The following is a 27785-nucleotide window of genomic DNA, read 5'->3' as shown; positions in this document are numbered from 1 at the left end:
TTGATTAAATCATCAGTTTTATTAATCTGCAATCACTCCGACGATAATGACGATACTTTGAATCATGTAAAATTGCAGTTGAACAAAAGCGCCCTATCTCTTATCTCTCACACAGTAGAACTCTCGCATGCTCTCGGTCGAGAAAGATCAGATGTGGAGAATACAATCGAATTAACCACATACTTATACTACGTACGCCGACGTCGGGCCGTACTTAGGATTACGACCCGTAATACACTTACGTTTCTTAAATTCTATTTCTGGTCTGACGAATTTGATAAACATATCTCCCCTCCGGGCGCGACATATCCCAGCCGCCATTTGCTCTCCTCGAAAAAGATCGCTCGAGATCGCGCGCGAACCTCGATACATCTCGCGTTACTTTCATCGTGTTCTCCACACTTGCCTCCGCAAATTTCCCGTCCGGTTAATTATACACGATACAATTTATCATGCTAATTCACAAAATTATACACTATGTACAATCGCCGTGCGCGCCCGCGTCTCGACCTACTTTACGGTAGTGTGTTGTATTGCTATCGTATCGCATCTCCGTCTTATCTCCGCTATATATACGATTTATATACGGGGTACTCTAAACACTGTGTGTACACATGCGAGCGAACGTGTACGGATCGTGCGGAAGTTTGGGACCCGCTCGAAATCGGTGGCGCCGCGCTCGATTAACACGTAGAGAAGAACCGATGACGGTACGCCGCGACGCGTTTTCCTGCCGTCGCGCGAATTATCGAATAGAGACGTATATACGCTAATTAGCACGCATTTCAAGGATATTGGCGCCGCCGGCATTTTCAATGTCGTCGAACGAACTAGACGCGAACGGCCGACATTAAACGCGCAAAAGTCTGAGACTGTCGTAACGAATCACGTGCATCACGATTGTCGCCCAGCAAGTCAGGCCCGGGTAGAGCTCGACGTTTGACCTTGAGCCCGATTTAGGGGGCTCTTGGGCGAGGCGTTGGTTGCTGGCGGCGAGTGTGGCGATCTCGATGCTCTTGAGAACCTGGTCATTAGCGAGTCCTGGTAGCGTGGATTGACAGATCAGAGTCAGGCTGCCACTGGGAAAGTGATGCCGTTCCAGACGCAGCGTTAGGCCCAACCGCGTCTTGGAGCCCACCCTCCCGTCTATGTTGCCACCTCCCCATAAGTCTTTCGTCAAGGCTCTGTTTACCTATTGACAATGAGCCAGAGGTTGAGAAGTTTCAAGTTGCAATTTGTCCATATTTCAAATAACTTTAACGAAAAAAATATTAAAACTTATTCGTCTAATAAACTTTATTGTATTATTGCTCGATAATTGGTAAAAATAATTTTAATTCGGGTGCGTCAAATTTTTGTATGTCAGTAAAATTATATATGCAGTACAATAAAATTATTTGTGGAGAGTTTTCAGTTGAATTAGTTAAATTAATTAATTAAAATATTTTTTCATTTTTCATTTTCAACGTACGGTTAAAAGGATAATAATTGTATTTTGCTAACAATTACAAGTAGACGCTTATAGTTTTTAATTTAATATATAAATACAAATACAATAATTACATTAAATTTTATTAATAATTTGACACCCGTTTTGATATCAAACTTTTTATATAATTTAATTTTAATATTATTTCTTACATCAAAATTTTTTATATTTTTGTAAATACAAGTACAATAATTATATTAGATTTTCTTTTACAATTATAAATTGATGTTAGTTTTTTATAATAAAATCTTTTTATTTCTATAAATTTTCGTATTTTAATTGAAATTAAAAGTTGGCATCAGTTTATAATATCAAATCTTTTGTAGAAATAATAAAATGGTTTATTTATTGATATAGAGATATTTAAATAAAATAAACTTTCGTAGAAAATAACTAGAAATGTGTAAACTTGACGTAACTTTTTTACATTTTTTTATTTAAATAAACGACAGGATATATAAATATAATTATGCATCTAATTCGAAAAATTAGAAAAGATTACAAAGAAAATTTAATTTCGGTTCTCGATCGTAAATCTAATTGTCGACTCTTTTGAAAGAAATGACAGATCTATAACGTCGTTCATATTAATTTTATCTGAGCTACGACTTTTATTATGGCATATTTTTGCCGACATCGCAATCCCATTGCGTTTCCACGAGTTTATTCTCGAGGAGTTAATTTGTGACTCGCAGCTCTATATTTATTGAGACTTGAACGTGCGGCCGGTCAGCGAGCGAAATAAAAATGCTCACGCGAACTGGCCTCGTTTGACAAATTGTCGTTGAATAAACCGAGTAATACCTCCTCGCGAATGACGTGCGCAGCGTAGCATTGAATAATGGGAGTTATGTGGTTCCTAGTTCACCATGCTCGCGTAACATCCCGCGGAAGTGAGTTTTGGATTACGTTGCGCGATTAATTACGAAATTTTCGCTTGTTTCGTGTCTACCAACACTACAGAGATATCCTAAAGTGGATAGATAATATTTCGGAAATAAGTTCCCTTGAATTTTGATAAAAATATTGAAATATCGATAAAATCACATTCGAAGTCTAATATTGAAAATTTGCGCTCGACTGACAGTCGTTTTAGATAAATAAAAAGCTGATCTCTATCCTATCTCTATAAATTATTTGCAAAATGAGCGGAATATTAAAAACGAAATATCTCAGTATATGATAAGGCAAAATCTGAGAAGTTTGTCTGTTTCGTATTTTCGAAACTCATGCGACTTATCGAAAGTTTAACCGACAGAACCCTCGTCCTCGCTCATGGATATCATCGACTCACCTCTTTACCGTTCAGGATGAACGTTAAAATTGCCGGGGGGTAACTCGACCCCGACGTGCACTCTGCTTCGAGGATCTCGCCGACTTCGTAAGAAGGTCGTACTCCGTCGAGTACCGGGACAGTTTTAGGTGGTATAGCAACGGTCATGTTCGCTTCTCTGTAATCTGTCTCAAAACTCGGCGCTTCGGATGACACCTCGCAGCCGTAAGACCCCGCCAAGTCGACTTTACCTGCGATATCAAGTTAGAGAGAGAGAAAAAAAAAGACTAAATATATAAACTTAAAAACAGGCACAAAACTTTTTTCGTTTGATGAATATATCTTAATAAGTGACGATAATAAGGGAGAATTCTCTGCACATTAAATTATTGTCTTTAAACCTTTGACATTGATTTTAAAAATTCCCTGAAAATCTACATCTCAAAAATCTACGATCTTTCGCAGAAACGAGATTAAAGTTATATACGAGAGATTTATCTTGTAGGCGAGAGATGCAGAGTCAATAACCACCACTCTTGTAATTCTGGCTTGTAAAATCGATGTCACACACCTTTGCGGGTGTTCGGACCTAGAAGTGTCACTTGCTTGTGGTCACTCTGGCTGAGATCGATGTACAACCCGCTGATATTTTGAGGTCGCTTGGGTATCGATGATCCCGGCATGAATCTGAAGATCTCCTGACCGTCTTTATTCCATGTCACCGAATAAAGATCCTTGCCACCGAGATCGTATTCGCACTTGAGTAAAACTCTTTCCCACGTCGGATCGGCAATACTAGGTACTTCCAGGTTTAGTATTTCCAGTCCAGCACCTATGCGACAAAAAATAAAATAAAAGCAAATTTCTTTATTCCATACGTTTAAATTTGTATCATTATCATAAAAAGCAAAAATAATATTATAATATAATAAATATTAAATATCGTATATATGAGAATTTAATTATTATAATATAAATATTACATACTTTTATAATATAAATTTTACACATTATATTAATTTAATTAAACTACAAAGCTTTCCGTTACAAATATTTTTTCTACATAAATAAAAGCAAATTTTGATAATGGGATTTAATAATTAATATTAAATGGCATAGTAACAAAATTTTCTCTCTTGATTCAGTTTATTTTTTTTTTTTTGACACAAAAATAAATAGTAGAATATTTATTTTTGTACGTATAGGGTATAGCGTAACATAATTCAAATAATTTAATTGATTTATAATTATAAAAAATTCTCGTTGACATTTCGATTCTCAAAAGATTTCGAAAAACATATTAGTTATTAGTGTGAAAAATTTCTATTAACGAAATTTTCGTGATGAAATCTCAGCGGGAAATGGCTGTAATTGACATGCGCGCATTAATTTATTTAGCGTGCATCCATAGGGCGATTGGGACAAATACAGTGGTAATTAAAAATATTCGATCAACCGAACGCAATTGGGTACTCCAAAGTGGGTTGAAATTTAAAGTGATCGCGAGAGCCAATTATTATCGAGCAAACCTCTTCAGAATGCAAACAAAAAATTCATTCGCACGTACCAAATTTTCAGTCGATAATGGATGTACAAGTTTACAAAAGTTATGGGAAAATTTTGTGCATTAAATAATGCATATGATTACATGCATAATTGTTCTACAAAATTTTAACAAAAATAGCTATAAATGTTATTCTTCTCGGGAGAAAGTAACATCAAAAATATTTGATTTTTTAAATAAAAAATAATTATTTAAAAAAGCAACTCCTCTCTCTCTCTCTCTCTCTCTCTCTCTCTCTGTTACAATTAAGAATTGATGACAATATACCTGTGATGATATCCGAAGAATCTATCAAACTATCTATAAATTATCATCGATACATTGTTCCGTTACAAATTGTTAATATATTATTTATCATATATGACCGGTTGATGTTATATTTATTTTTATTTCAATTTTGTTTAAAATTATAGGATAGCTTTTTGCTATCGGTATCATAAAAATATATAGGAAATTATTTCGTTTTAAGTTTATATCAGTTATTTAAAGACAATAACACGGTCGTTGTCACAACGACGCTGACAAAATACCGATAAGAACGATAAGAAGAATAAAATCGGTCGATAGTTATTTTCTTTCTTCTCACGTGTGTCAACAGAGCCTGTAGTTACATAGTCACACAACATTTATTGATTTATTTCGAGTATCCTATTTTGATAACACTCAATTTTACGGCGCATCGGTGTTTTACAACGCTTCGAACGTTGTTATGTATTTTTCTGTTAAACAAGTTGAACCACAAAACCAATATACGTCGAATTGGAACTTTTATATCGAGCAATGTTTTATGTTTATGGCAATTCAGTCCTTATGACATGTCCAATTTTTACAATTATTTTCTACTAGTTTCCGCTAATATATATCGGTGTTGAAAGTTTCGTTTCTTCACGTATGCTACAACGCGACTGTTTTTTTTTCTTTTTTTTTTTTTTACAACCGAAAGTTTCTGTCCGCCTAGCAAATGGTTTCGCGGCGGTTTGACCATTCGCTTCGTGGAACAATACGAGTCTTTTTAAATAATTCGCCGGCTTTTCAGGGCTTTGTTACAGTAAGCAGTAGTTAACTGGGAACACAATGGAACCTCTTTGACCCTGTCCTGTTAGTCCGCGATGTACGCAGAGCCGACCGAGCCACGAGCACGGCTGGTTTCGGAGTGTAAACTCCAGGACGAAACCGCGGTTACCTGCTTCTTTCCCGCGCGTGCCTCTGATACGAAGTACTCGTCTCGCATTGAATAAAGTACATTGTATAGTATCGGGGCCCAAATGCTTCCGACGTGCTTTGCGTGCCGAAGGCATACATACTAAACGGAACGTCGAACACAAGTAAATGCGAAAAAATTGCGAATACGTGAATGACAATCAAGTAATAAAGTACGATGCGATCGAGTCTATACGGTCTGCGCAGAAATGTCATTTGTCGTCATTTTCTAAAAATTTTCCTTAATTACATAGATGTCCATGTGAAAATGTCATCTGTCGTATGTTCCAAAAAATGTTCCTTTAACGCGATTATTATCACGCAGATATAAATTAAAACGCTCATTCGATACGATTGTCAACTTTAGCCCAGTTGTGTATGTTACAAATGAAATTGATGATCCGGAGAGAGAGAGAGAAAGAGAGAAAGAGAGAGACGATCGACTGCTGATCCAGCGTTGGTTAATTCGGATTATCGGATAGTCTGTTGGCTGACTCGCGTGTTCCGCAGGTATGAGTATCACGGCGCACAATCAAGCGATCCGCCGACCTTTCCTCCGAGTTTCTGTTCTTCTGTGTTTGTGAACACGTGGGCTTCTCTCTCTCTCTCTCTCTCTCTCTCTCTCTCTCTCTCTCTCTCTCTCGCGAGCCAATTAAACCGGCAATTAGTTTAATAATTAGCGATTTAATTAATATGCCACGCGACAAGACGGACGGACGGACGGACGGGCTGACTGACTCTCAAGACAATAGCGAGCGAGGCCCCATTTCGGGGTCGACGTACCGTCGAGGGCCGTCGACTCGCGTATACCCTGATTAAAGACTCCCACGCGTATCAGGGAATCCCGAAGAATCAGAGCGGTGGGATTCCTTTGAAGTTCGAGGATTGATTCGCCTCGTCGCGGGCTCGGATACGACCAGGACATCGGGGCTTCCTTATTCGCCGCGCCGCTGATCAAATGCAAAGCCGATACGTTGAATTTTATTCCGCACTGTATCCGGCAAGGGTCTAATTTTCTCTCTCTCTCTCTCTCTCTCTCTCTCTCTCTTTCTCTTACGCAATGATTTTATCATCGTTGATTACTCCAGATAAATTATTTCATCCTTAAAATCCTTTTACTTGTTACGCGATAAATTTTGATTTTTATGTTATGTATATTCATTCATTTGTTTCATTTTGTTTTGGCATTGATAAAATGTTCCAGAATGTAATTTAATTCTTTTTTTTAAAAATAAATTTTTGATATGTTTTATAATACAGATAAATACTTTTAAGCTAATATTTTGTTCCGTAAACAAGCTTGTATATCTCCCCGTATATCCTTTTACAAAGTTTAAAATAAATTTTGCGAAAATCGAGTTTTATTTCATCCCACCCACGTTTATCGTGTTATATAATACGTCGCGATTTTCAAATATTGCACGGCGAAAGCTAAAGGGGGCTGTCAGTGATTTATTATGAATAATTTATGATTCAGAATGCCATTTATTTTCCATCTGATATTATTTCTTCGTTATGTGAACCTTCTCGCCCGCAGCTGTGCGAGCTTACAATTCAGGCTTACGGACGCAACAGCTTCCGATGCATCGAACGCGGCCAAGTTTTCCTTATTCATTGCACGGTTGATCAAATGCAAAGCCGATACCTGGAGTTTTATTCCATTCCGCGCGTTTTACACCACGGTGAGTAAAAAGTTTCGACAATTCATCGTCCCTCGTTTCTTCACCCTTCGTAAGTAACGGTGAAAATCGTATCAGTTTTTTTTTTTTTTTTTTTTTTTTTTACGCTTCCCGCGTAGTTCATCGACGGCGTTGGCAAAATTTTCATAAAAGAACATATTTTAAAGAATAACATTCGGAGAAAAGATAGACATATATATATTTCGTGTAATAAAATCCGATATGTAAGAGAGCGAGTAGAAGTTAAGGTACGTTCTATATCGTATACATAGTTACACGTGTGTGGGTCCTTTAATAATAATTTCAATATAATTCTGAAATTCACGCTTTCCCTTCCGATATCGATGTTTGCCGCGATATTCCACATGTCGAAAATAAATAAGCTCGATGCAATAATCGGTACATTAATCACGGCGGGCGCATTATTGCGCACCCTTTGTGCCTTCCGTTTTTCTCCGATCGCGGGACCTCGGCTGCGTTTCTGGCTGTCGCGAGCAACAGTTTCCGTCGCGCGATATACACATACGTGCTTTCCGATTCGCGCGAATCGCGCGACAATCTATCGCACCACGCGTGGCGGTCGGCCGCCGTTAATCGTGTTATTTGCCCGCTAATTAAGCACACGCGATAAATTTGGGCGGCGGGGTGGTGGCAGTGGGGTGGCCGTGTTTATTTGTACGTTTGCCGCACGTTCACATCGATACGTTTTGCACGCGATTCTTTTTTAGGCGTTTGTAGGCGAGAAATAACTAACGATCACAGTTAGATGTATTCAATTGTTTTCTTTCTTTTTCTCTCTTTCTCTCTCTCTCTCTCTCTCCTAGTTTGTCTCAAATTTTATCTTTCTTTTTTTTTCTGTTGAGAAGTTTTATTACAGTGCAAAATGGAGAGTTGGCGAAATAAATTTCTAGTTAAACGTACTAACGTGCGCTTCGCGATTTATGAAAACCCTTCGGGGTGCGCTATGTTTCACCCTACCGACGGCACGGTAAAGCGCTCAATTTTGAGAAAATTTCTTGCGGGATGTTAACAGCAGGTGCACCCGTTGCGAGTTAATTCGGGCTCTCTGTTCAGTTTGAAACAATTTGTTTCGGTGAGAACTATTTATTTGCGTGAGAGTTGAAATAATAGTGTAAATGTTCGAGCTCGTAATTCGAGTTCTCATTCTTTCATAACAAGACTATTGACCCTATTATAAGTCTTAAGATATGTTGTTCTCAGCGCTTTGAATCGTTGCTTGAATTCTCAGCTTTAAAATAATTTGTTACATTATCCTGAGGAAAGATAATGTTACGAATTTATAAAATTGTTCTTTATGTCATATTGTTGCATTGTTACATTCGATTCAATAATGAATTAATATGGAAATACGAATGTAAATTGGCTAAATAAAAAATTTACATGAAGTGAACATACTATACGGGACAAAACTACGGTATGAGTTGCTGCTAATTGCTTGCATTTAATTTCGATTGTTCGTTTATTCATGAAAATCGATCATTCGTCGTACCTTTAATTAGCATCGCCAATTGAGAAAAGAACGACGATATGAAATTTAAAAACAACACATTGAAATTACTACGTGCTCAATTATTACATCGCAATTAGTAATCCTTTTCAAATCTTGTTTCGTATTCGAATTAAAGATAAATACATTTAACGCTTTAAAATGTATTAATAATCGTTATTACTTTTCGTAGAAGACACATTCTTTTGACAGAAGAAATACAATCTTGCAAGCGTTTTTTGTCGTGTTGCATAATCGAAATTTTTATAAATTATAAAAATGTGCTTCTTAAAAAAATAAACATAATATAATACTACAAGTACAAGAAAAGCACAGGAAATTAACAAATTGATCACATAAAATAAAATAATGTATACAAATAATAATTTTGTATACGTAGTCCGTTTTTTTCGAGAGACATTAAAAGCCTCACTCGTCGCTTAGCATCGCGACGACAGAGGTAAATTTCTTTAAGGAGAGAAGGAAGGGCTGATTAACACGAATTGCTTGAAAATTCGTGAACGGTTGTGGGAAGGCGGCTGGACTGTTTTACGAGATGTGGGCGGGTCGGGAAGTCAAATGACCAGTAACCAGAGTGAGTTCTTCGCCGGCGGAGAGACGTTTCGCTTCGTTGCTGAGCGTTATACTTAAGCGTTATAAGTGAGTCATACACGCACATACGTACACACATACGGGTATGTATATGCACACACATTTGTATATTTCCAGACACTACACTCACGCGATGTAACGCTGCTTTCCGCGTGCACACGCGTGCGACACGTATTTGATAGTCCTCCCACGCAGCGCGCGCACTCTCGCAATCAGTTTGGGTAATCTTAAACGTCGGGGCTGCTTTATCGCATATGCATATTCACAACCGGTGCGATAAGCGTGTATATTAAAGCCCCCATGCCACTCCTACAAAATGAATATACCTACGCGACTACACAAAACACTCTATCATGTATTACACGATATATACGGCATGTAACAAGCGCCATCAATTTTGCCAGATATGTGATTATCTGAAGACCTAGGAAAGAACTGAATAATCGATAGGGTTAGGAACATTGGAATATAACCATTTATGGATCCATTAGGCGTTGCGATGTTATCTTAATTCCCCGACCATTACGCGTCGCGCGGACGCTTCCCCGTCTCGTTAGAGAAGAAATATATTCCAGCCGTCCTTTCCGTTCGATGACGGCCGCACTTGAGCTGTGCGCCGTTACGAAGAACGCGGATGCAGTTAACGATAATTGGCCGTTTTAATTGGTCGTATTATTGTTTACTGCGGTTACTACTACACGCCATCGAACATGTCGCCGAGAGGCCGACGACGTGTACCTTCCTTCCTATACGAGCGTAATAACTCCCCTCGTAATAATTATCGCGTCGCGAGCAGCACGCTTACAGGCGTAATTCACTCGCCGCCTCGTAAACCGAACGCACGCACGCACGCACGCACGCACGCACGCACGCACGCACGCACGCACGCACACGCATTTCGTTTCGGATATCGTACGCTCGCGCGAACCGACATCGTGAAACGGGACATGTGCGGCCGCAATTGGCTGAAATTAGTGACGACATTGTTCAGTTTACTCTCCGTTCCCGCAATTGCCCCCTTAATAGCGAAGGAACGTTTCTTTACGACGCGACGCACTCGTTCCACAATGCCCGACCGCCGTCAGCAGGGAGATGGAGTGTGTCTTATTGATGTCCATCAAAAAGTGCTGCGATTCAAGTGACGTTCAAGTACCGTTTCGTATTTTTCTTTAGGAATGTCACGGTGCGCCTCGAGAGCGCCTCGAGATAACCCAAGAGACGTATTATGCCTTTGCCGATTGATGGCTGCTACAATTTCAAAAGAGCTGCATATTAAAGCCTCAACCACGTAATCAAAATTTTCTCAATCCTCTTTAAAAAATCTGGTAACACGAGGCCACCACGTAATTATTATATTTATATGTACAATGTAAAAAGTATTTAATTGTTACATTATTACTGTACACATATATTTACGATATAAATGTGTGTGTGTGTGTGTGTGTGTGTGTGTGTGTGTGTGTGTGTGTGTATTGTATATAAAACTTTTTGTTTGATGTTATCAAGTTATCAAGTTATATTAAATACTCATCTCGAATTTCTGTAAAACGACGTCTCGTGTTTCGCGAGAGTTTCCTCTACATAATATGATATAATTGAATGATTATATTCGCCCGAAGGTCTTTGGGCACTCAGCCAATTGGTTCGTGTGTATATATATATATTTGTATAACCAGTTTTGGCCAATAGGATTATTTTCTCATAAAATGAAGTACGACCAGGAGACCGTGGTGAATGAACACCTTCTCGCCAAGTATATTCGTTAAGTACTCAAACGAGGACTAAGCATTCTGAGCTTCAGCGTTGTTCCAATTGAATACCAAACGAGAAATTCCTATACGAGGAAACTGATTATTTATTTAAAGTTTATCGGATAAATTTCGATCATTAAGTAACAAAATTGAAAAACCAAATCAATAAATTCCATTCGAAAATTATCAATCATTATTCATCTAACAAATGTCGCGATCTAAGAAATTTATAAAAAGTGAGAAAAGAAAAAAGAGAGAAGCGCAATTCTAATAAAACCGACAATACATACTTTCATACGTATATTTTAATTGCTTGTTATTTTTTTACACTCACGAAAGTGCAAGTGATCAATATCAAAAGTAAAAGGATACTCTCATCGATATAAGCTGTGAAATATCATCCGAATAGTCGGCACGAAAAACGTGAGTAGGATTTAATTCGGAACTAACGACGGCAGACGCGATAAGCAGGAGAGAAAAGAAGAAAGAGAGAGAGAGAGAGAGAGAGAGAGAGAGAGAGAGAGAGAGAGAGAGGGGTGAAGGAAGCGAGAGAAAGGTGGCGGTCCGATAATTGCTTCTCAAAGCCGAGCTATTCTACGTTGCTCTCGCTCTCGCTCTCCCCGGACCACGGTATTCTAGCCACGGGCTATGCATTAATTCGGGAACGATCCCGCGGGAGGAGTAAGGAATGTCGTTATAGCCGACTCGAGCCACTGCCGTTGTTGTATGCCTCGTTCCTCCAAGTTCAGATAATTGCTTACGAATTTACTCAGCGCGCGCTCGCGCGCGCACGCGCGCCGACCTCATGTAAGTTTTCTTGCCCAGCCACTCCTGTCGCCGTGATCCTGACAGCACGTGGTGGTTACCGCTTACGGTCACTACTCTCTCTATCTCTCTCTTTCTCTCTTCTCGTTTGCCGTGCAGCTGCGCCAACCGAGCGACGATGCAGGTGCACGAGGAACCCCGATGTCCCCCGAGGGCGGTCCGAGGGACGCCGAAGCCGAGGAGAGACCTTTGTCGTTCCCCGTCTAAATTAACCATCGGATGCAGATCGGCGGCACGGTATTTATGGTGTCTCTTACCGCACAGCGACCGCACAACATTAAGCCGAGGTATGATCCGCATATCTCCCTTTACCAATATTGAATGGGGTCAGAAATTTTATGTAACTCAAAGGACGACGATAATGAATTTACAAATGTATTTTCCTTAATTCTATTTTTATCCTGTTAATTCAGAATCGATTTTCTCTCTGCGAAAATATAATTATTAAAATACAATAATTATTATTATATATACGCGGAGAGAACAGTTTTGCTGGCGAATCTAAAAATTTGTTCAGATATTAACAATGACCAATTATACAATAATTATATAATAATTTTATATAATAATTTTAATGGTCCAACAAAATTATTTTTATATCTCGTTAAATTTTTAGATGTGCAAGCTGCTCTCTCTCCATACGTTATATGTGTTATAATTTAGTTTGTAGTATTCAACTATATAGTTTGGTGCATTTTTACGTAAATAAATAGTTCAAAATAAATAGTTTAAATATTATTGAATTTGAAGTTTCTCATTTCGTTTAACAGCCAACGTTCCGCATTAACTTTAACGTTCCGCGTTAACTTTAACGTTCCGATATAACGTATTTTGAATGGAACGTTACGAGTACGACGTCGTCTGTTGGAAAGTTGAATAAAAATTGATGCCCGAGCAAACGGCGAATCAACTTACATAAATGATACCGAGATACAGATACGAGGTACGGACACGGAAAAAGGAAGCGAGCTTGTATGTCCTTCCTATTTCGTCTGTTATGCGAGCGTGGCCCAATGATCTCCACTATTCGCGCAAATTTCTCGTCTGCAGCTGCGGCAACGCGATGCAGATGCGAGTACGGCGTTTGAGCAAGAAACGCAATACGGCATTATGTACCGGCATTGTGTTGTCTACCACCGCGCAAAGTAAACAGCAACAGAGGGACAGAGGTAAAGCAAATTTACGGTAATGAAACTGTAGCTAAAGTAAGTTGTAGCAAAAGGAAACGTAATTAAATCTGTCTAATTAATCTTTCGGCCGTAGTCCCACACGACGAGCCTGTAATCCGTACCCTCCTCGACCGTGCGATCCATCTTTCTTCAAAGACATTTCAAATGACGACTATCTCGCCTGAGTTTGTTATACGTATTTGATTAAGAAGATTCGAGCGAGCTGCTCCACGTTCAATTTGCCGCTCGGGTAAAATGACGACACCGGCGCTGTTAAGTTGGCGTTGTTTGCGATTGTTTTCTTATTAAACGATTTGCTTCTTGTTAAAGTGCTTCCTGATAGCTCGACAATATAGCGACTACAAGGATCGTGAAAATAACTTGTACATTCGTCCGCGCTGCGAAGGTAAACCCCTTACAGACGGATAACAGCGGGGCTCGAAACAAAGAAATCGCAACGAGAAACTCGAGCTCGTGTTTTTGAGCCGGATTTGAAGGCTTCTCTTTCGAGAAGCGATTTTTCTCATATTTATTCGGTCCTTTTGAAATCGCCGTCGTCGCTCCGTTTCGAACGCGCGCTCCTCTGGATGCGAAGCATCCCGGAGGGGCGCACAATTGCGGCGCATCAGACTGCGGAATGACAATGTGGGCGGAGGGTAGTAATCACGACAATAGAGGAATAACCGTATCCGCTGTTGCCTAGTTTCATATAACGAGATTGCCGATGATAGCAATCGCGGTTGCGGCGAAAGGAGAGGGGTAACGAACGGGGCCCTTTTGAGTCCCCCTAATTAATGCAGTGCGCGCGCACGCGGGTTCGCGGAACTCTCAATTGGACGAGCTTGATGCTCTCGAAATATGGCTATTCGTAATGTGCACGTCAAACTTTAGGCGCACGAAACAGAATGCTGTCGTGTCGTCATTCGTTCGTTACGCGAACTTTCGTGCAATTCGTTTATTGTCGCGGCGAAGCTTAGCTCGCCAACCTAGCATAGCTAATAAGAAGCTGTCGCATAAATAACCGCGTGGCAGTTACATTCAGATCCTACATTTGCTGCATTTTATTTTAACATCTTGAACAGTTACTCATTTTATGCATCTCGCAATATCCTTTTTTACTTTTTGAAATATTTAAATCATCATGCTCTCGCAATGATACAACTCTATGCTATAAAGGATAAGGAGCTCTGGAAGCCAACTGATATCTATGAGACCAATTTACGTGTATTTAAATTTTAATTAAGTTGAATTTTCATTTAATTTTAATTGTAGCCGTTCGTTTTCCTACACTCCCCCTAGAGCATATCTATATAGTAATTTTCATTTATTGCGCGAAATTGTCTTTGCGAAAGAAATTAGTTATGTATACGATAGCTAACGACAGATAGCAACACGTGAGGCAACGGCGTGGTTCGCCAATTGCGCTTATCTCCCACGAGCGGTTCTCGCGGCAGACCGTGATTTTTAATTGCGCCTCCCATCGCGCCCTTTCGTCCCGCTCCGGCCCTTTTTCCTTTCCGCGGCGACGGTGCTCGACATCGGCAAGATAATGAAGTCCCATCGGGATACACAATTAGTGCGCCTGTGACATCGTCCGTTGTCTCTGGCTGCCGGCGAGAGCCAGGCTCGCCGGCCACACCGCATAACCACTCAAATTCGCAACGAGAGGAAACTCCGCCGCGATTGTTCCACAATTCGTTTCGTGCGGCCGGCTCGCAGAGATTTCATCCAGCGCAGATATAATATGCGATATAATATAATTTGCTCTCTCTCGCTCTCTCTCTCCCTCTTTCCGTTCTCCCTTTCTCGTATATACCTTTCATTGTGTTTCTCGCGCTCAGAAGGTTCCTGTATGTTTTTCTACTTTTTCCCTTTAATTCCTCGCATGTCGCATGGTGTGTGTGTGTGTTCTCTCTAATTGCGTGGGAGACGCAATTCGTCGGACCGGAGAGCGTCACGGACGCGCGCATGCGAGAGTCACCCCGATACTGCTCTGTATTTACTATAGGAGATAATAACGAGGTAAGCGAGGGCTTAACCCCCGCTCCTCCCCTCGTTACGTGCCGGGTCGCAATTATAATTTTATTGCGGCGGAAATGCGGCTTACCGGGGAGCCCCTTCTTGGCTCCGGTTAATCTCTTCTTCCTTTTTTCTTCCTTTCCTCCCTTTCGTTAATGATCGCGTTCCGACAGGCGCAACCGACGACCACGACAATGACAACGAGGAGGACGATGATGACGACGTGGCGATGCAACGTCGCCCCGGTACATTCGCATTTGATGTTCCGATAACGACGAGAGAGAGAGAGAGAGAGAGCTTCCGTTATCGGACACCGAGTGCTGTCCTACCACGGACGTTTTCGTCGCGGCGCTTTCGAAAAGCATCGTTAACGGCTCCCGATCCGGGTCAAATGCTTCTCGCCCCCTCTTCCCCCTTCCTCCACCCACGTGCCGTGTGCCATACACATGTGCTCGTGATCACGCGCGCGCGCGCGCGCGCGTGCTGCAAGCAACGCGTAGAAATCCGCAAATCCGTGTTTCTCGCGTATCGCGAGCGCGTTTAAGCGAAAGCTCTCGTCGGCCGTCGACCGCAACGCGCACTCGAAAACGTAATGCATAGACGTGCTCGCCGTGTGCACACGCTCGGTGCTGACACACGGTGTGTGTCCGCATATGTACGTGCGTGCGTCCGCGGGCACGCCCGCGGGCACGCTTGTAATTCGATTATTAATTTAATAATCAATCATCGACCAGGTACCAAATCGCATTAGTGAAGCTCGGTTAAATCACGCGGGTTGGTCGGCCGCCCGCGAAATGGTGAGAAAAAGCTGTGCTGCGCTTTTCCGCATCTCTCTCAGAGGATCAGATGCGACGCGATGCGTGCGGTGACATTCGCCACATTTGGGAATCGAATGCTCTTCGAATGGTTGGGAGGGAAAGGCGAGTCGAGTCAACGACGTGCGTGTTTCTGTAAACCCGATGATTATAAAAATTCGAGGCTGAAACTGATGCGGTATAAATCCGAGTATCACAGTTTTGAGATATCTGTGATAATCAAAGTTTTACGACGGCAAACAAATCAATTGTAAACTAAACGTTTGTTTAACGATGAATTCGATATATTAGTGGCACTTATTGCTGTTGATAATTGAGGCGTGAATAGCGATCAAATTGTTTCGTATATTTCAAATATTAGAGGAGAAATGTTATTATAACCATTTGTAATATCTTTTTTGTTAGATAACAAATTCTAATAATTATGGAATCATTTGTTTAGTAACCCGTAACAATGCTAATATGCCAGTACACAATAGCTGACATTTGTTATGGGACATTTTTATTTTCGAGCATTTCGGAACTTTTCCAAGGTACATTTTAGCATTCATTACTCATGTTTTCTAATTTAAGCGTATTATCGTCACATGAATGTATGTATACTTAAGTATTTTTTTGTTATTTTATTCGACTGTACACACTTCGAATTATGCAAAGTTAAACAATAGTGTTTTATTAATGAGATTCTCTAAACGTGCTGATAATGTGACTATTTTCGAGATATTAAAGTAATTTTTTGGTAATAATTTAAGTACAGTTAAAAAAATTAAAATCTAAAAATTTGTTTTGTAAAAACTTCGCAATTTGTCTGTGTTTTATCTTCTAATTGAAGCAAGTCAACATCTATTTTTATCTATTTTAAAACTTCGCAGTTATATTATAGTTCTTTCTAACAGTTTATTTTAAAGATACATAATTTTAAAATAAAATGCTGTGTCCCTTTTAAACAAAATTCATTTTTAAAATTTATTTTTGTGATGGTACTATCACTCCTGTTCCTCCTCGATCCATTATGCAGAGTCACTACATTTTTATAAATAATATTCAATGTAATAAATATTTCATATTTTTGAATCTAGCACCTATTGAACGACACTTTAATGAAAATAATCATTAATTTACCAATCTAAACAATTTATTATTAAACAAAATTATTGTACAAAATGTAAATGTGGATGGTGGTCATAATACCATCTTCTCCTCTATATCTTTTGAGAATGCAAAACAATATTAAATTGCATTTCCATAATGGGGTGCAGGAAACGTAATACCACGGGGGTTCGCGGCCATGGCCACGTTGCACCTGCAACTTTGCAAATGTTTAGCACTCCACGAGACGTGACGGGAATTGTTTTTCCTTGTCGATTGTCGCTCGTGCGCGAATGCAGTGCCGAAATGCAGCGGCCATGCACACGGCAGGGTGCATGCCCGATCGGACGGAGGGGGCTTTTAAGCGAACGCGCGAGATCGACAGCCGAAAGTGGTGCTCCAACGTGCCGAGCCCGCATCGTCGCTCTCATTTTCCTATTGTTTCTGCAAGCGACGTCGAGCACGCGGTCGAATAATAAATGCGATCTTCTCTTCTCCTCTCGCTCGCTCTCCCTGCGGCCATGGAAAATCCAGTTCGGACAATGGCGATGTCGAATGTACGAACTAAAACGGAGTTTCCTCTATTACCTCTCTCTTTCTCTCTCCCTCTCATTCTCTCTTGCGTTGTCAATTACGCGTCGCGCCGCTGCCCGCAGAGACAGAGACAGAAACAGAGACAGAGAGAGTGAAAGAGAGGACCCGACATCGTCTCCTCCGTCGCGATTTTTTTCCCCAAGCTCTTATTGTTCGGTCTCGATTATGCTCGAGAAAGCCACTCGATTAACGTCACACGGGCACGCGATTATGACACGAGCATGGAGCTTCATTAACGTGTCGGCGGCCTCTCTGACATCGTGGATCGAGCTTCGAGTGTTTCGTTATGCCTGGGCAATAATACGAGACCGCTTTCAGGAAACCATCCGTTAGAGTCTTGTGGGGATTTTGCATTGACATATGGCGCATACAGAGCTCGCGCTTACACAAACGCAAAGAGAGATTTTTCGATGAATGATGACACATTACAATCTGTGACCGTTTTCCGACACAATTTTTAATTCATTTTATTAATATACATTATGATTTTAGAAATTTGTCCTTACCACACATTTTATTTCGGATTAAGTTTCTATTTACGTTACTTATATGTTTGCATGTTACGTGTTTTTTTTTTTTTTTTCGCTCGATCGCAGAATTGGTTCGCGACGAAACACTGAGGTTCAAGGGGACACGAGCGACGTTACGCAAGTGCACTCGTCTCGATTACTGCAATTGCCGCAATTCACGAAACGTCCCGGTGCCGTGCGTCCTGGTGAGCTTAGCTCAATGGGACAAAGCGGCGTGAGAGAACAACGATGATCGATAGGCCGTGTTCACGGTGACACAGCCGATTACGGTAATTAAGTACGGAAACAAATATGAAATTAATACTTGCGCTTGTCCGTCACAAAACGATCCCACGGTGCTATTAGCCGCACGCGACACAGATACACGTGCGTGCGTGCGTGCATGCGTATGTATGTGCGCGCGCGCGCGCGCGCGCGTGTGTGTGTGTGTGTGTGTGTGTGTGTGTGTGTGTGTATGTGCGCACGGGAATACCGACCGATAATCGCGGGATATCAGTTTGCGCACAGGTATTACAGGCACTATTGTTAATTGCGGCCATTGTCGAGTGACCAGGTATTCCAACATTCGCGAAGTTAATGCCCTATATTTTCGATCGGGTGCGCATCATGGAAAGATAGGACGGGAGCGAAAGGGGGAGAGAGAGAGAGAGAGAGAGAGAGAGAGAGAGAGAGAGAGAGAGAGAGAGAAAGTACGTAGCTATTGTGCGTGCCGATTGAATCGAATCGCTTCGCATTGTCAATTCTGGCTGAGCGCGACTCGTTTACTTCGAAATTGACGCGGTTGTGCCGCCGTACCGTTTAAAAACCGCTTTCACCGAAGCAAGATCCGCGTGCACGAGTGACGCCAGTGTTTCCCTCTGGAATTACGACATATGATGGTCGTCGTGACAAATCCGTCGTCGGCGGATAACGTGAAACGAATAACGTGAAACGAGCAATAAGGATTTGATAGAGTGTTACTATAATGAATATAAAAACGAAAATATGTAATACAATTCATTAAAATTAAATCGTAATAAAAATCTTTTCATTTAAAAACGTTCAAACTTATCTGGTGATAAATATCAGCACATGTCTCTAGTCGAAAAGACACCCCCCGCTCGATAAATGGATAATCCAGGTTCAATTCCTGGCAGGGGTGATATTTTTTGCAATAAGAATTTCCGGAAAGAGGGCAAAAGGAGGGCAATCGATTTTCATAAATTTGATCATCGATTTATTAAAGAGGAAATTTAATTTTAGCTTTAAGCTGTCGCGTTTCAAATCTGTTAAAAGTAACAGCCCGTTGCGATAAAAAACAATCGTTTCGAATTTATAGACATAAAATTCAATAAAAATTATTAGACTTCTAAGTTCTAAAATCTAAAATCTTCTAAAAATCTAATCTATCGAATAATATCTGTTCTGTTCATTTTAAATTTGGTTTGTGAGCCTAAATTAGCAACGGAAAATTATTGTTGAAAAATATTTTTTTCATCTTTAATGACAGATACGGAACAATCGCGAAAATGACATTATTATTTATACTTGACGTGTTTGCCATACCACGGTTTGCCATACCTTGGTGTTACGGGTATACAAATACATATGTCATATCTTCCGAGATGTTACAGGTGCATGATTTGTATGCGGTATGGTATTACGGTTGAACTACCGTGAATTACACATCATCAAAAACTCTTTACGTCACGCAAGAACCGATCGTTCCATCTTAAGCTGTCATGTCGATGTACCACCGAGTATTTTAGACACGGGAGAGTTTCGGGAGTTCCCCGGGACATCGTTTATTTAAATTCTCGATGGTGGATTCTTTTGAATTAATCGGCAAAGCGCGAGATTAGATTTATCGATTCACTGCGGCGAGGAGGAGAGAATTATCTTAGGACCAGACACACCGTCCTGCGGGATTGAACGGGTCTCGGGCAGGTACTTTGGCGGCGCGGCCTCTGGGAGATGCAGAAGCCATCTGTCTTATTGCCGATGCACGCCATTCTCCCCTTCTCCCGTTCTTACTCCTTGCGTGTTTACGTATGAAAATGATGCACTCCGGCGGATGGGCACGGTGCATTCTGCTTCCCAAACGCGCTCGACGAGGGTCCGACCGACTCCGCGTATGCGGGAGTGACCCACATTATACGCGCCCCCGTTACCACGCCGTTATTATCCCTTCCAATTCCGAAAGGCCATCTTGCGAGATCATTAATCTCGCGTACCTACCGAAGCCGCCATTAAGGGCCATTATTTGAGAAGTACATTATTTTACGGATGATACCCACAAAGGGAAGTTCTTAGACTCGGCTCATCTATGCGCGCGCGGGTGAATTATTAATTTCCTCGAAGATCGATAATTCGTTGATCTCCGGGGGGGGGAAAAAAAACCTCGTCGGAAAAAAGGTACTATCTAAAATAACATGTGTCTGATGTGCGTTGGTATGTGCGCGCGCGCGCGCGTGATAAGTTGCGAGGGAAAGAATAGAAGCGGAAATGCTCAAACATTGAGTATTTTGAAGTGCAGTGCTTTTTCCCTCGAGCAAGAAAATTACACGTCACATATGAAATAAGTAGCTTTATTTTATTACATTGAAGCTTAATAATATTTGAAATTTTTCTCCGTTTACCGAATACGCGTATTAACATCTCTCTTTTCAATTAATCACGATTTAATTCGCGACAGCGAATTATAAGATTATTAACGAAGATGCGATACGTTCATGATTGTGAAAAGTGCGCTATGCGGTAACTATAAAATACGAAAGTAACATGCATTCTCTCGACTTTATTATGTAAAATGCAAGCTAACATGAGTTATTCTCTCTCTCTCTCTCTCTCTCTCTCTCTCTCTCTTTCTCTCTCTCTTTCTCTTCCTCTTAGGTGTCTGCAATATTTGTGCACTTACGTTCATATGTACGTACGCCGTGCACGGAATGTTATTAAGCATGATAATAATTCGAGTGGAATACCGCAAACTCCTCGTAGCGACCGATCGTAACGCGGCGATAAGAGCGAATTAATTCCCTTGATGTTAGCTTCGCTAGAGCGATCCTACTCGCGTCACGCATATAGCAGTTTACATATCCCATCATCTGTTCTCAGAAAATTATAAGAAGCTGTTGCTTTTACTCTGGCTGATCCTATCATTGCGACGCAATTTTCATCAAAAATCTTTGCAACTCAATCCTCGTTACGACCCTGAGCTCTTCTTGCATTAAAAAGATACTTGGAATCTATCTATTTATATTTTTCTCAAAATTTTAGTTCGAAATTTTTTTAAAAATTAAAGTCAAAATTTTTTTAGTAGTTCAAATTGACGTATTGAATAATTGAATAACGTTTACGACGTTAAGACAACGACTTTGTAAAACGAATTTCTTAAAAATTTGTTGAAATGCCAAATATATTTAAGTCAATTAAATGCTTATACAATTAAGAAAGATTATCGGTTTAAAAAATTTAAATTTAAATTTAAAAAATTTAAATAATTACAATTAAAAAATTGAAATTACACATATATTATATATATTAAGGTAAGATCAATATCAGATTTACTCATTTTAACTTCTATGTCACATTTAGGATATTTATAAAAAAACAGCTATAATATAAAAAATCAATATGTATATCAATATATATATATATATATATATACAGGTTCTAATCTTATATTTGTGAGAAAAAGAGCGAAAAGCCACAATTGTATTTGCCAGATCTTCAAATATCATCATGTAGTTTTACATTAACATACTTTTTACAATTAGATTTCTAAAAGTAGACGATCAATAATTTTAAATTTTCTTTATATACATTATAAAAACATTATATATAAAAAGAGAATTCAGAATTAATTGATAGTCTACTTTTAGAAATCTAATTGTAAAAAGTATGTTAATGTAAAGCTAAATATGATAATACAATTGTGGTTTTTCGCTCTTTCTGTCACAAATATAAGATTAGATCCTGTCACAGATAAAATATTACAAAAATATAAGCTTTGGAAGTTTTTGATAATACAATATTGTCACAATTACAATTTTAGTAATATATGAAAATTAAAGAAAATTTGTTATTGTTAGTGTGTAAAGTATATGTGTTAATATATTTCAACAATACTGCCTTAAAAGTTAGAAAGGTCCGGCGAACTTACGCGGCGCAAATGCAAAATAAATAGTAAAATCTTCCCCTCAGGTGCATTTTAATCTTAAGGCGATTAAATGCTACAAATAACATGTCGCAAAATTTTCACTTAGCATAAATTAAAGGAAGTGCGAGATTTTTCTGAACTATTTCGCCGTGTACCTGTTATCCTTTGATTTTATTTAATCCGCGTTTTGTACATACGCGGGAATACTGTATACATTATATTCTCTTCAACGCGATGGAAACAACTTTTGCCATTGGGCCAGTGATTCTCTCTCGGTAGCGTTCGCGTCAGTAGAGTCACTTGTACTTTAATCCGCGGACATGAGTTCGAACCTCGCTCGCTAATATCGCCAAAGAGGCGCAGCCAGATGAGGCTATCGGTCGGCCACTCTTGAAAATACAGCGAATAGATGGATATCACAATCAAATGTAGCTACCGTTAGCAGGTATTACCGGTAATCTCGCGTGACTCTTTCCATATTACATATTATCTGCGCAAACGTTAGCTCCACGTTACAGCTCATCGATTTCGCTCGGTAATAAGTTGCAATAATAAGTTTTATTCAACGTAGTAATTTGATTATTAATCACTTTGTTTTCGTGCGAATGGCAGTTGTTAGAGGCATATTATATTCGTTATTCGATTAATTCACACGAAGGTCCAATTTGTAATAAAATCGACGTGACTTTGACTCGTTAACTGATAAACTTAACAAATTGAAAATGTCACTGTTAAATTTTCATTATTCATCATTAATCTGTATGTCACACCGTTCTCTTTTATTTATTTATATACGTATTTTTTTATTTGTGTTCATTTCGGAGAGACAGATGACACTGTGTATTCTAGTTTTTGTTCGCAGAATCGATGAAGACACGTAGATCCGCGTCGGGTTTGATGCCCGAGCGGCGATTTCACGTACGACACGATGAATCAACCAATAGTAAGATTTTAATGAAACCTGGCCTAAAGTCCGCTTTCTTCCTTGACAAACACCGACATTCGACTGTGGGCGTCTGAGATTACGCGTCTCGAGCGCGATATTCTAATGGACGGCAGGCAGCCGGTCTTTCTCGTGCATTTAGTCGAATGGGTTAAAACTGCGGTTATTTGCGGTGCACTTCGATCAAATTGGCTGCCGTTTGCATAATCTCCTTCCGTTGCCCGCCGCGTCGCATTCGTCCACATCCGCGCACGCCTTTCTTTCACCGGATCTCTCTCTTTTCCCGTCTCTCCCTCCCCCTCTCCCCCTTCCCCTCTCCCCCTTCCCCTCCCCCTCCTCCTCCTCCTCCTCCTCTTTCCTCGAACGCGTCTTCCTTTTTTCCATCCGGTCGTACCTTCCATCCGCGAAAACGATCGCGTTTCTTTGTTCAAGGCAGGAAATTTAGAACCTCTACGATCACGCTTGATTTATATACGTCGATCGATCGAATTTTACGACGATAGATCGTTCACCCTCGGTGCGCCTCGAGGGAAAGTCGATCACAGTGGCGGTCGCGGTCAGCGCGGAGCGAAACGAATCGTCTCAATTGTGACTTCTTGTCGGGATTGGATTTCCGCAGATCAACTGCGTTTACGCGAAGCCCGACGTCGACGACATCGCCGGTGACATCGGGGATACGTGCCGCGTGTGCGGTGCTCTTGAGGAGAAAAACAAATGACGCACCATGATCGTCCTGAATTTTGCACGTACAGCCGATTTGAATAAATTTTCACGCAGCCGTAAAAATTGCCGGTCTTGCTCCTGACGTACTGAAATTGCAAGATTTTCCGCAGCGTGAAATAAAAATATTTGTTTCGAGAAATTTATACATCCTTAGTCGGATACACATATCTTTCTTGGAGAGATCTCTCCTCGTAAAATAATCTTTAAACTTAAGTTTGATAAGATTTTTCGATTAAAGAGTCAATCACGCAATTCATTATTACAGGTCACGTATAAAATTATCATACTGTAATCAGCTTTCGCGCGAAATGTGACATGCGTAGGTTTAACGAAAATTTATGGCCCAACGTAAAATTATTTCATATTATGAATAGTGCAGCGTTGTGGCACACAAAGCAATAACCATTAATGCCCATAACAATTACTCCCTCCGTATTATTAATATAATTTAATTACCGGTAAGCAATCTACAGTATATATCTGCGACAATTCCAATCGTCGGATGGAACATATAATGGTTCCGAATTCGCGGTATGTTAGGAGCCCGAGAATTACATCGATTACGCTAAGTTTATCGTGTTACGAAGGGCGACACAAAGTTCTCGTTAAATTATACAGTTTCCTCTTGTGCAACTTGTGTGTGTGGTGTGTGTGTGTGTGTGTGTGTGTGTGTGTGTGTGTGTGTGTGTGTGTGTGTGTTATGTATATGGATATATATATATATATATATATATATGTATATGTGTGTGAGGTGTGTACATATGTATATTGTATATGAACATGTATCTCGTTGCATCGTTCAAAGTGAAAATTTTCTAGCGGGCGTTCGCTTTAAACGTCACTGAATATTTATGATCCCAATCTCTTTTCAGCCTACGGTAAAACGAGGTTTACCTCCATAATAGCGATGGGATGTGCGTGGCGTATCCGCGATGACTTTAATAACTAGTTAGCGGATTAATTGCGTCACTTTGTCACCGTTAATTTACCTATTAAGCACTTATCGGTGGAATGACGTATCACGGGCGCGGGACACAATTATTCATTATGCTAATTGCGCGCAGCGCTGCTGTAGATAAATCTTGCTCGCACTTTCCAATCGTGTAAATGTCCCCGTGACGTTTATATCGTATGAAAAAGAAGCCGACATTCACATCTATTCGAAATTCCGTACTCGCGTCTCGATATAATTTAAAAGTGAAATCTCCCGTCGTTACGAAAGTCAGATTTATATACTTTGAAAAATTCAAAAAAATCTTGACGGATTAAAATTACACTGTGATCAAAGGGCAGCATGCAAATCATGGCTGGCAACGTTAAAATAGCAAGGGGAAAAAAGTATAAATTATGCAGGGAAGAGGGAAATGAGGGGAGGGAAAGGGTAACGATAGAGAGTGTCGTCTCGGTGAGATTAAAGCTGTCTCACCTGTCGTCAGAGAAGAGCAGAATAGCGCCGACAGTAGTACGAGATGCATTTTAGTCAGACACTTGCCGCACCTGGAGCACGATTCGTCGCCGAGCGAAGTGGCGTCCCACTTCTTCCTCGCCTGTACCCTCGAGTACTTCATCGTTCACTTGACATTTGCGCGGGGCGGGGCCAGGGAGCAGAGGGAGAGGATAATCGCGGCCGTTTGTACCGTTTGTCGAGAAAAAGAATGAGAATTACACCGTAGAATTTGCACCGTCGGGGTATTTCCGCTTAACCGAGTCCACCGCGGAACGCCTCAACGCGTTCCTCTTTCCTCCCGCTTCGTCCACGGAGTAAAACGACGAGTGCCCCGGCGACGAATGCCACGTGCACCTCGGGAGGAGGATCGTCGATTCTTCGATACTTTAGAAACAGTCGAGCGCCCGTATTTGAATGTTGATTTCGGCTGAGCCAGCGGAATTCCTGCGCGTTCGTCGATTTGTCCCACGGCGACGTTTCTCCCACGTTTTTCCACGATTCTCGCGAAAAGGGATTTCTCGATGCCTCTTAAGAAGCTCCCGAATACCGATCGCGTCGTTTAACGTGAAAAAAATTCCAGCTCGCGTTCGGATTTAATGGAACGCTCGGAATTTCTCGATGTCTCTCGCCGTGACTTTACTTTTGCGCCACTCAACGTAAACTTTTCTAATTTGCTCCTTAGGATCCTTAGGAAAAATCGCGATATTACAGATGGCTGTTGCGTATCAAATCAAAATTGAATTATCACGTTGGGTCCCTCGTCCCAACCTTTTCGCGCGATTTATTTGCTCGCCGTAGGAAACTCTCTCGATTCCTCGCAAACGGAAGAGGTTTTCGACGCGGCCACGTGTTTTCTCGTGGAAGCCACACGGGCAATAAGCGCACTTAGCTTTCGTACATCCGCGCGAAAGTAGTTTCGCTATTACTCCGGCTTACTTCGGTCATTCCACAGAGATCTTCTCGGGCTTAACGATTCTCCTTTTATCGTCAGTTGTTAGACGGCGGCCGTTGTTTCCGCCGTAAACGTTGTCCCGTAATGTGTTTCGTCTCCCGAGCTCTCTCCCTCGGGCGTTTTCGCGAACTTTTTACACGAAGGCTCGGCGTCTCTTTCGCTCCTTTTTTTTTCCTTTTTTTTTTTTATTTTTTTGCGCTCGACGTTGCCAAGGTGTGGCACCGCGTTACCGAGCACACGTATATTTTCCCGTCAAACGGATATCACTCCCCTCGCATAACTCGTCCCTCGTTTCCCTCTTGTATTGCGAAACGACCCTCCTTAGCAAGGCGCGCATTAACGCCGTTCTCACCGTTCGCTCCGATCTTCGCTAATTAATGCAGAATGATTTACTCGCCATGACGCAAACATCAATGCGTCTCGAGAAATCTGGGTTTCGCAATCGAGTTCTTTTATTCTTGGATCTGGAGGAGCGCGTTTGATACGAGAACGGGCTTGCTTCTCACCGGCGACTCTTCATCGTTGATTAGCCGGCATCTCCGACGTTGATCGTGGATCGTTAGTTATATCAAAGCAAAAACCCTCGCGGGACAGCGACGCAAAAGACCTCACTGCAAATTTCATCTGACTACCGGCTGGATCACCCACACCTGGATCACTCTTTTATTCCCGTCCCCTTTTATTCCTGTCCGTTGCGGTACGGAAGGGGAAAGCGCAGATTGTCGGGGATCGATGAGCGTGAATTTTCGTCCGTGTTTATTTCCCAATTCAATGAATTCCTCGCGATTTTTTTCTTTTTCCAATGCCGCAAGACCTTTCTCCTCCAAAAATCAGGAAAATTTTTTTCTATTAAATTGAAAATTCTCGCGAGCTTCGCAATATTCAATACGAACGGACATCCACGTGACACTTTCGCCCCCTGGCCACGTGCCGCGATCGCGATTGTCCACCTTTATCTTCTTCCGCCGCGATGTGCTCCCGTCGTAAACTGGGCTTCTTGCATCGCATTTAATTATCGTGTCAATTTTCGACGACAGTTACATTTGTTAATCGTCACCGTATCCTTTTCACCGGTGGATCCTCACGCGTATCCTTTTCACCGATGGATCCTCACGCGTAAGAGCGCACTGTCACTCTCAAATGCACTTCCCATCAACTTTGCGATTCGCAAAGTTCAAATCCCCCGACTTGACGGATAATTTTGCCAAACTGTATCACACTGCCAACGTGCGAGTTCTATAGAAATAACTTTTAAAAAATTATTAGAGTCAACAAAGTAAAAAAAGGAAACTGTGTCTAAGAACACAATGGTGTCGATGGTTTAACACTCCCCTCCGCGCTACGTTTGAGAGGTACAATAAGTCGAACGTAAACATTCGTGACACCGTGAATTCGCGTGTTGACAACGTGCGTATCCGAGAACCTTTACTATCGGCAGTTCGTAGTTGACAGAAACCCTTGGCGGG

The 27785-nt window shown here is 40.9% G+C and overlaps 1 protein-coding gene across 1 annotated transcript; it reads right to left on the bottom strand.

Annotated features, from left to right (window-relative positions):
• LOC105428047 (uncharacterized) lies at positions 1-27785 on the bottom strand. Its single transcript, XM_011640100.2, has 4 exons — positions 25347-27785; positions 3334-3594; positions 2784-3013; positions 1-1192 (listed from the first exon to the last, which is right to left on the bottom strand). The coding sequence occupies exons 1-4, from the start codon at positions 25486-25488 to the stop codon at positions 851-853; spliced, it is 975 nt and encodes a 324-aa protein (XP_011638402.2). The 5' UTR covers positions 25489-27785; the 3' UTR covers positions 1-850.

This window comes from Pogonomyrmex barbatus, unplaced genomic scaffold (genome assembly GCF_055798465.1).
Source record: "Pogonomyrmex barbatus isolate J1 unplaced genomic scaffold, ASM5579846v1 scaffold7, whole genome shotgun sequence".
In the NCBI taxonomy this organism is placed as follows: domain Eukaryota; kingdom Metazoa; phylum Arthropoda; class Insecta; order Hymenoptera; family Formicidae; genus Pogonomyrmex; species Pogonomyrmex barbatus.
This window is presented reverse-complemented; position numbering and strand designations above follow the sequence as displayed.

What these genes read in the sequence shown, in the direction of transcription:
- LOC105428047 (XM_011640100.2), bottom strand. Translation starts at nt 25,488, where the DNA reads ATGAAGTACTCGAGGGTACAGGCGAGGAAGAAGTGGGACGCCACTTCG. An exon ending in AGGTCCGAACACCCGCAAAG is followed by an intron (nt 3,014 to 3,333) that starts GTGTGTGACATC and finishes TTGATATCGCAG; the next exon opens with GTAAAGTCGACTTGGCGGGG. An exon ending in TCATCCTGAACGGTAAAGAG is followed by an intron (nt 1,193 to 2,783) that starts GTGAGTCGATGA and finishes CATTGTCAATAG; the next exon opens with GTAAACAGAGCCTTGACGAA.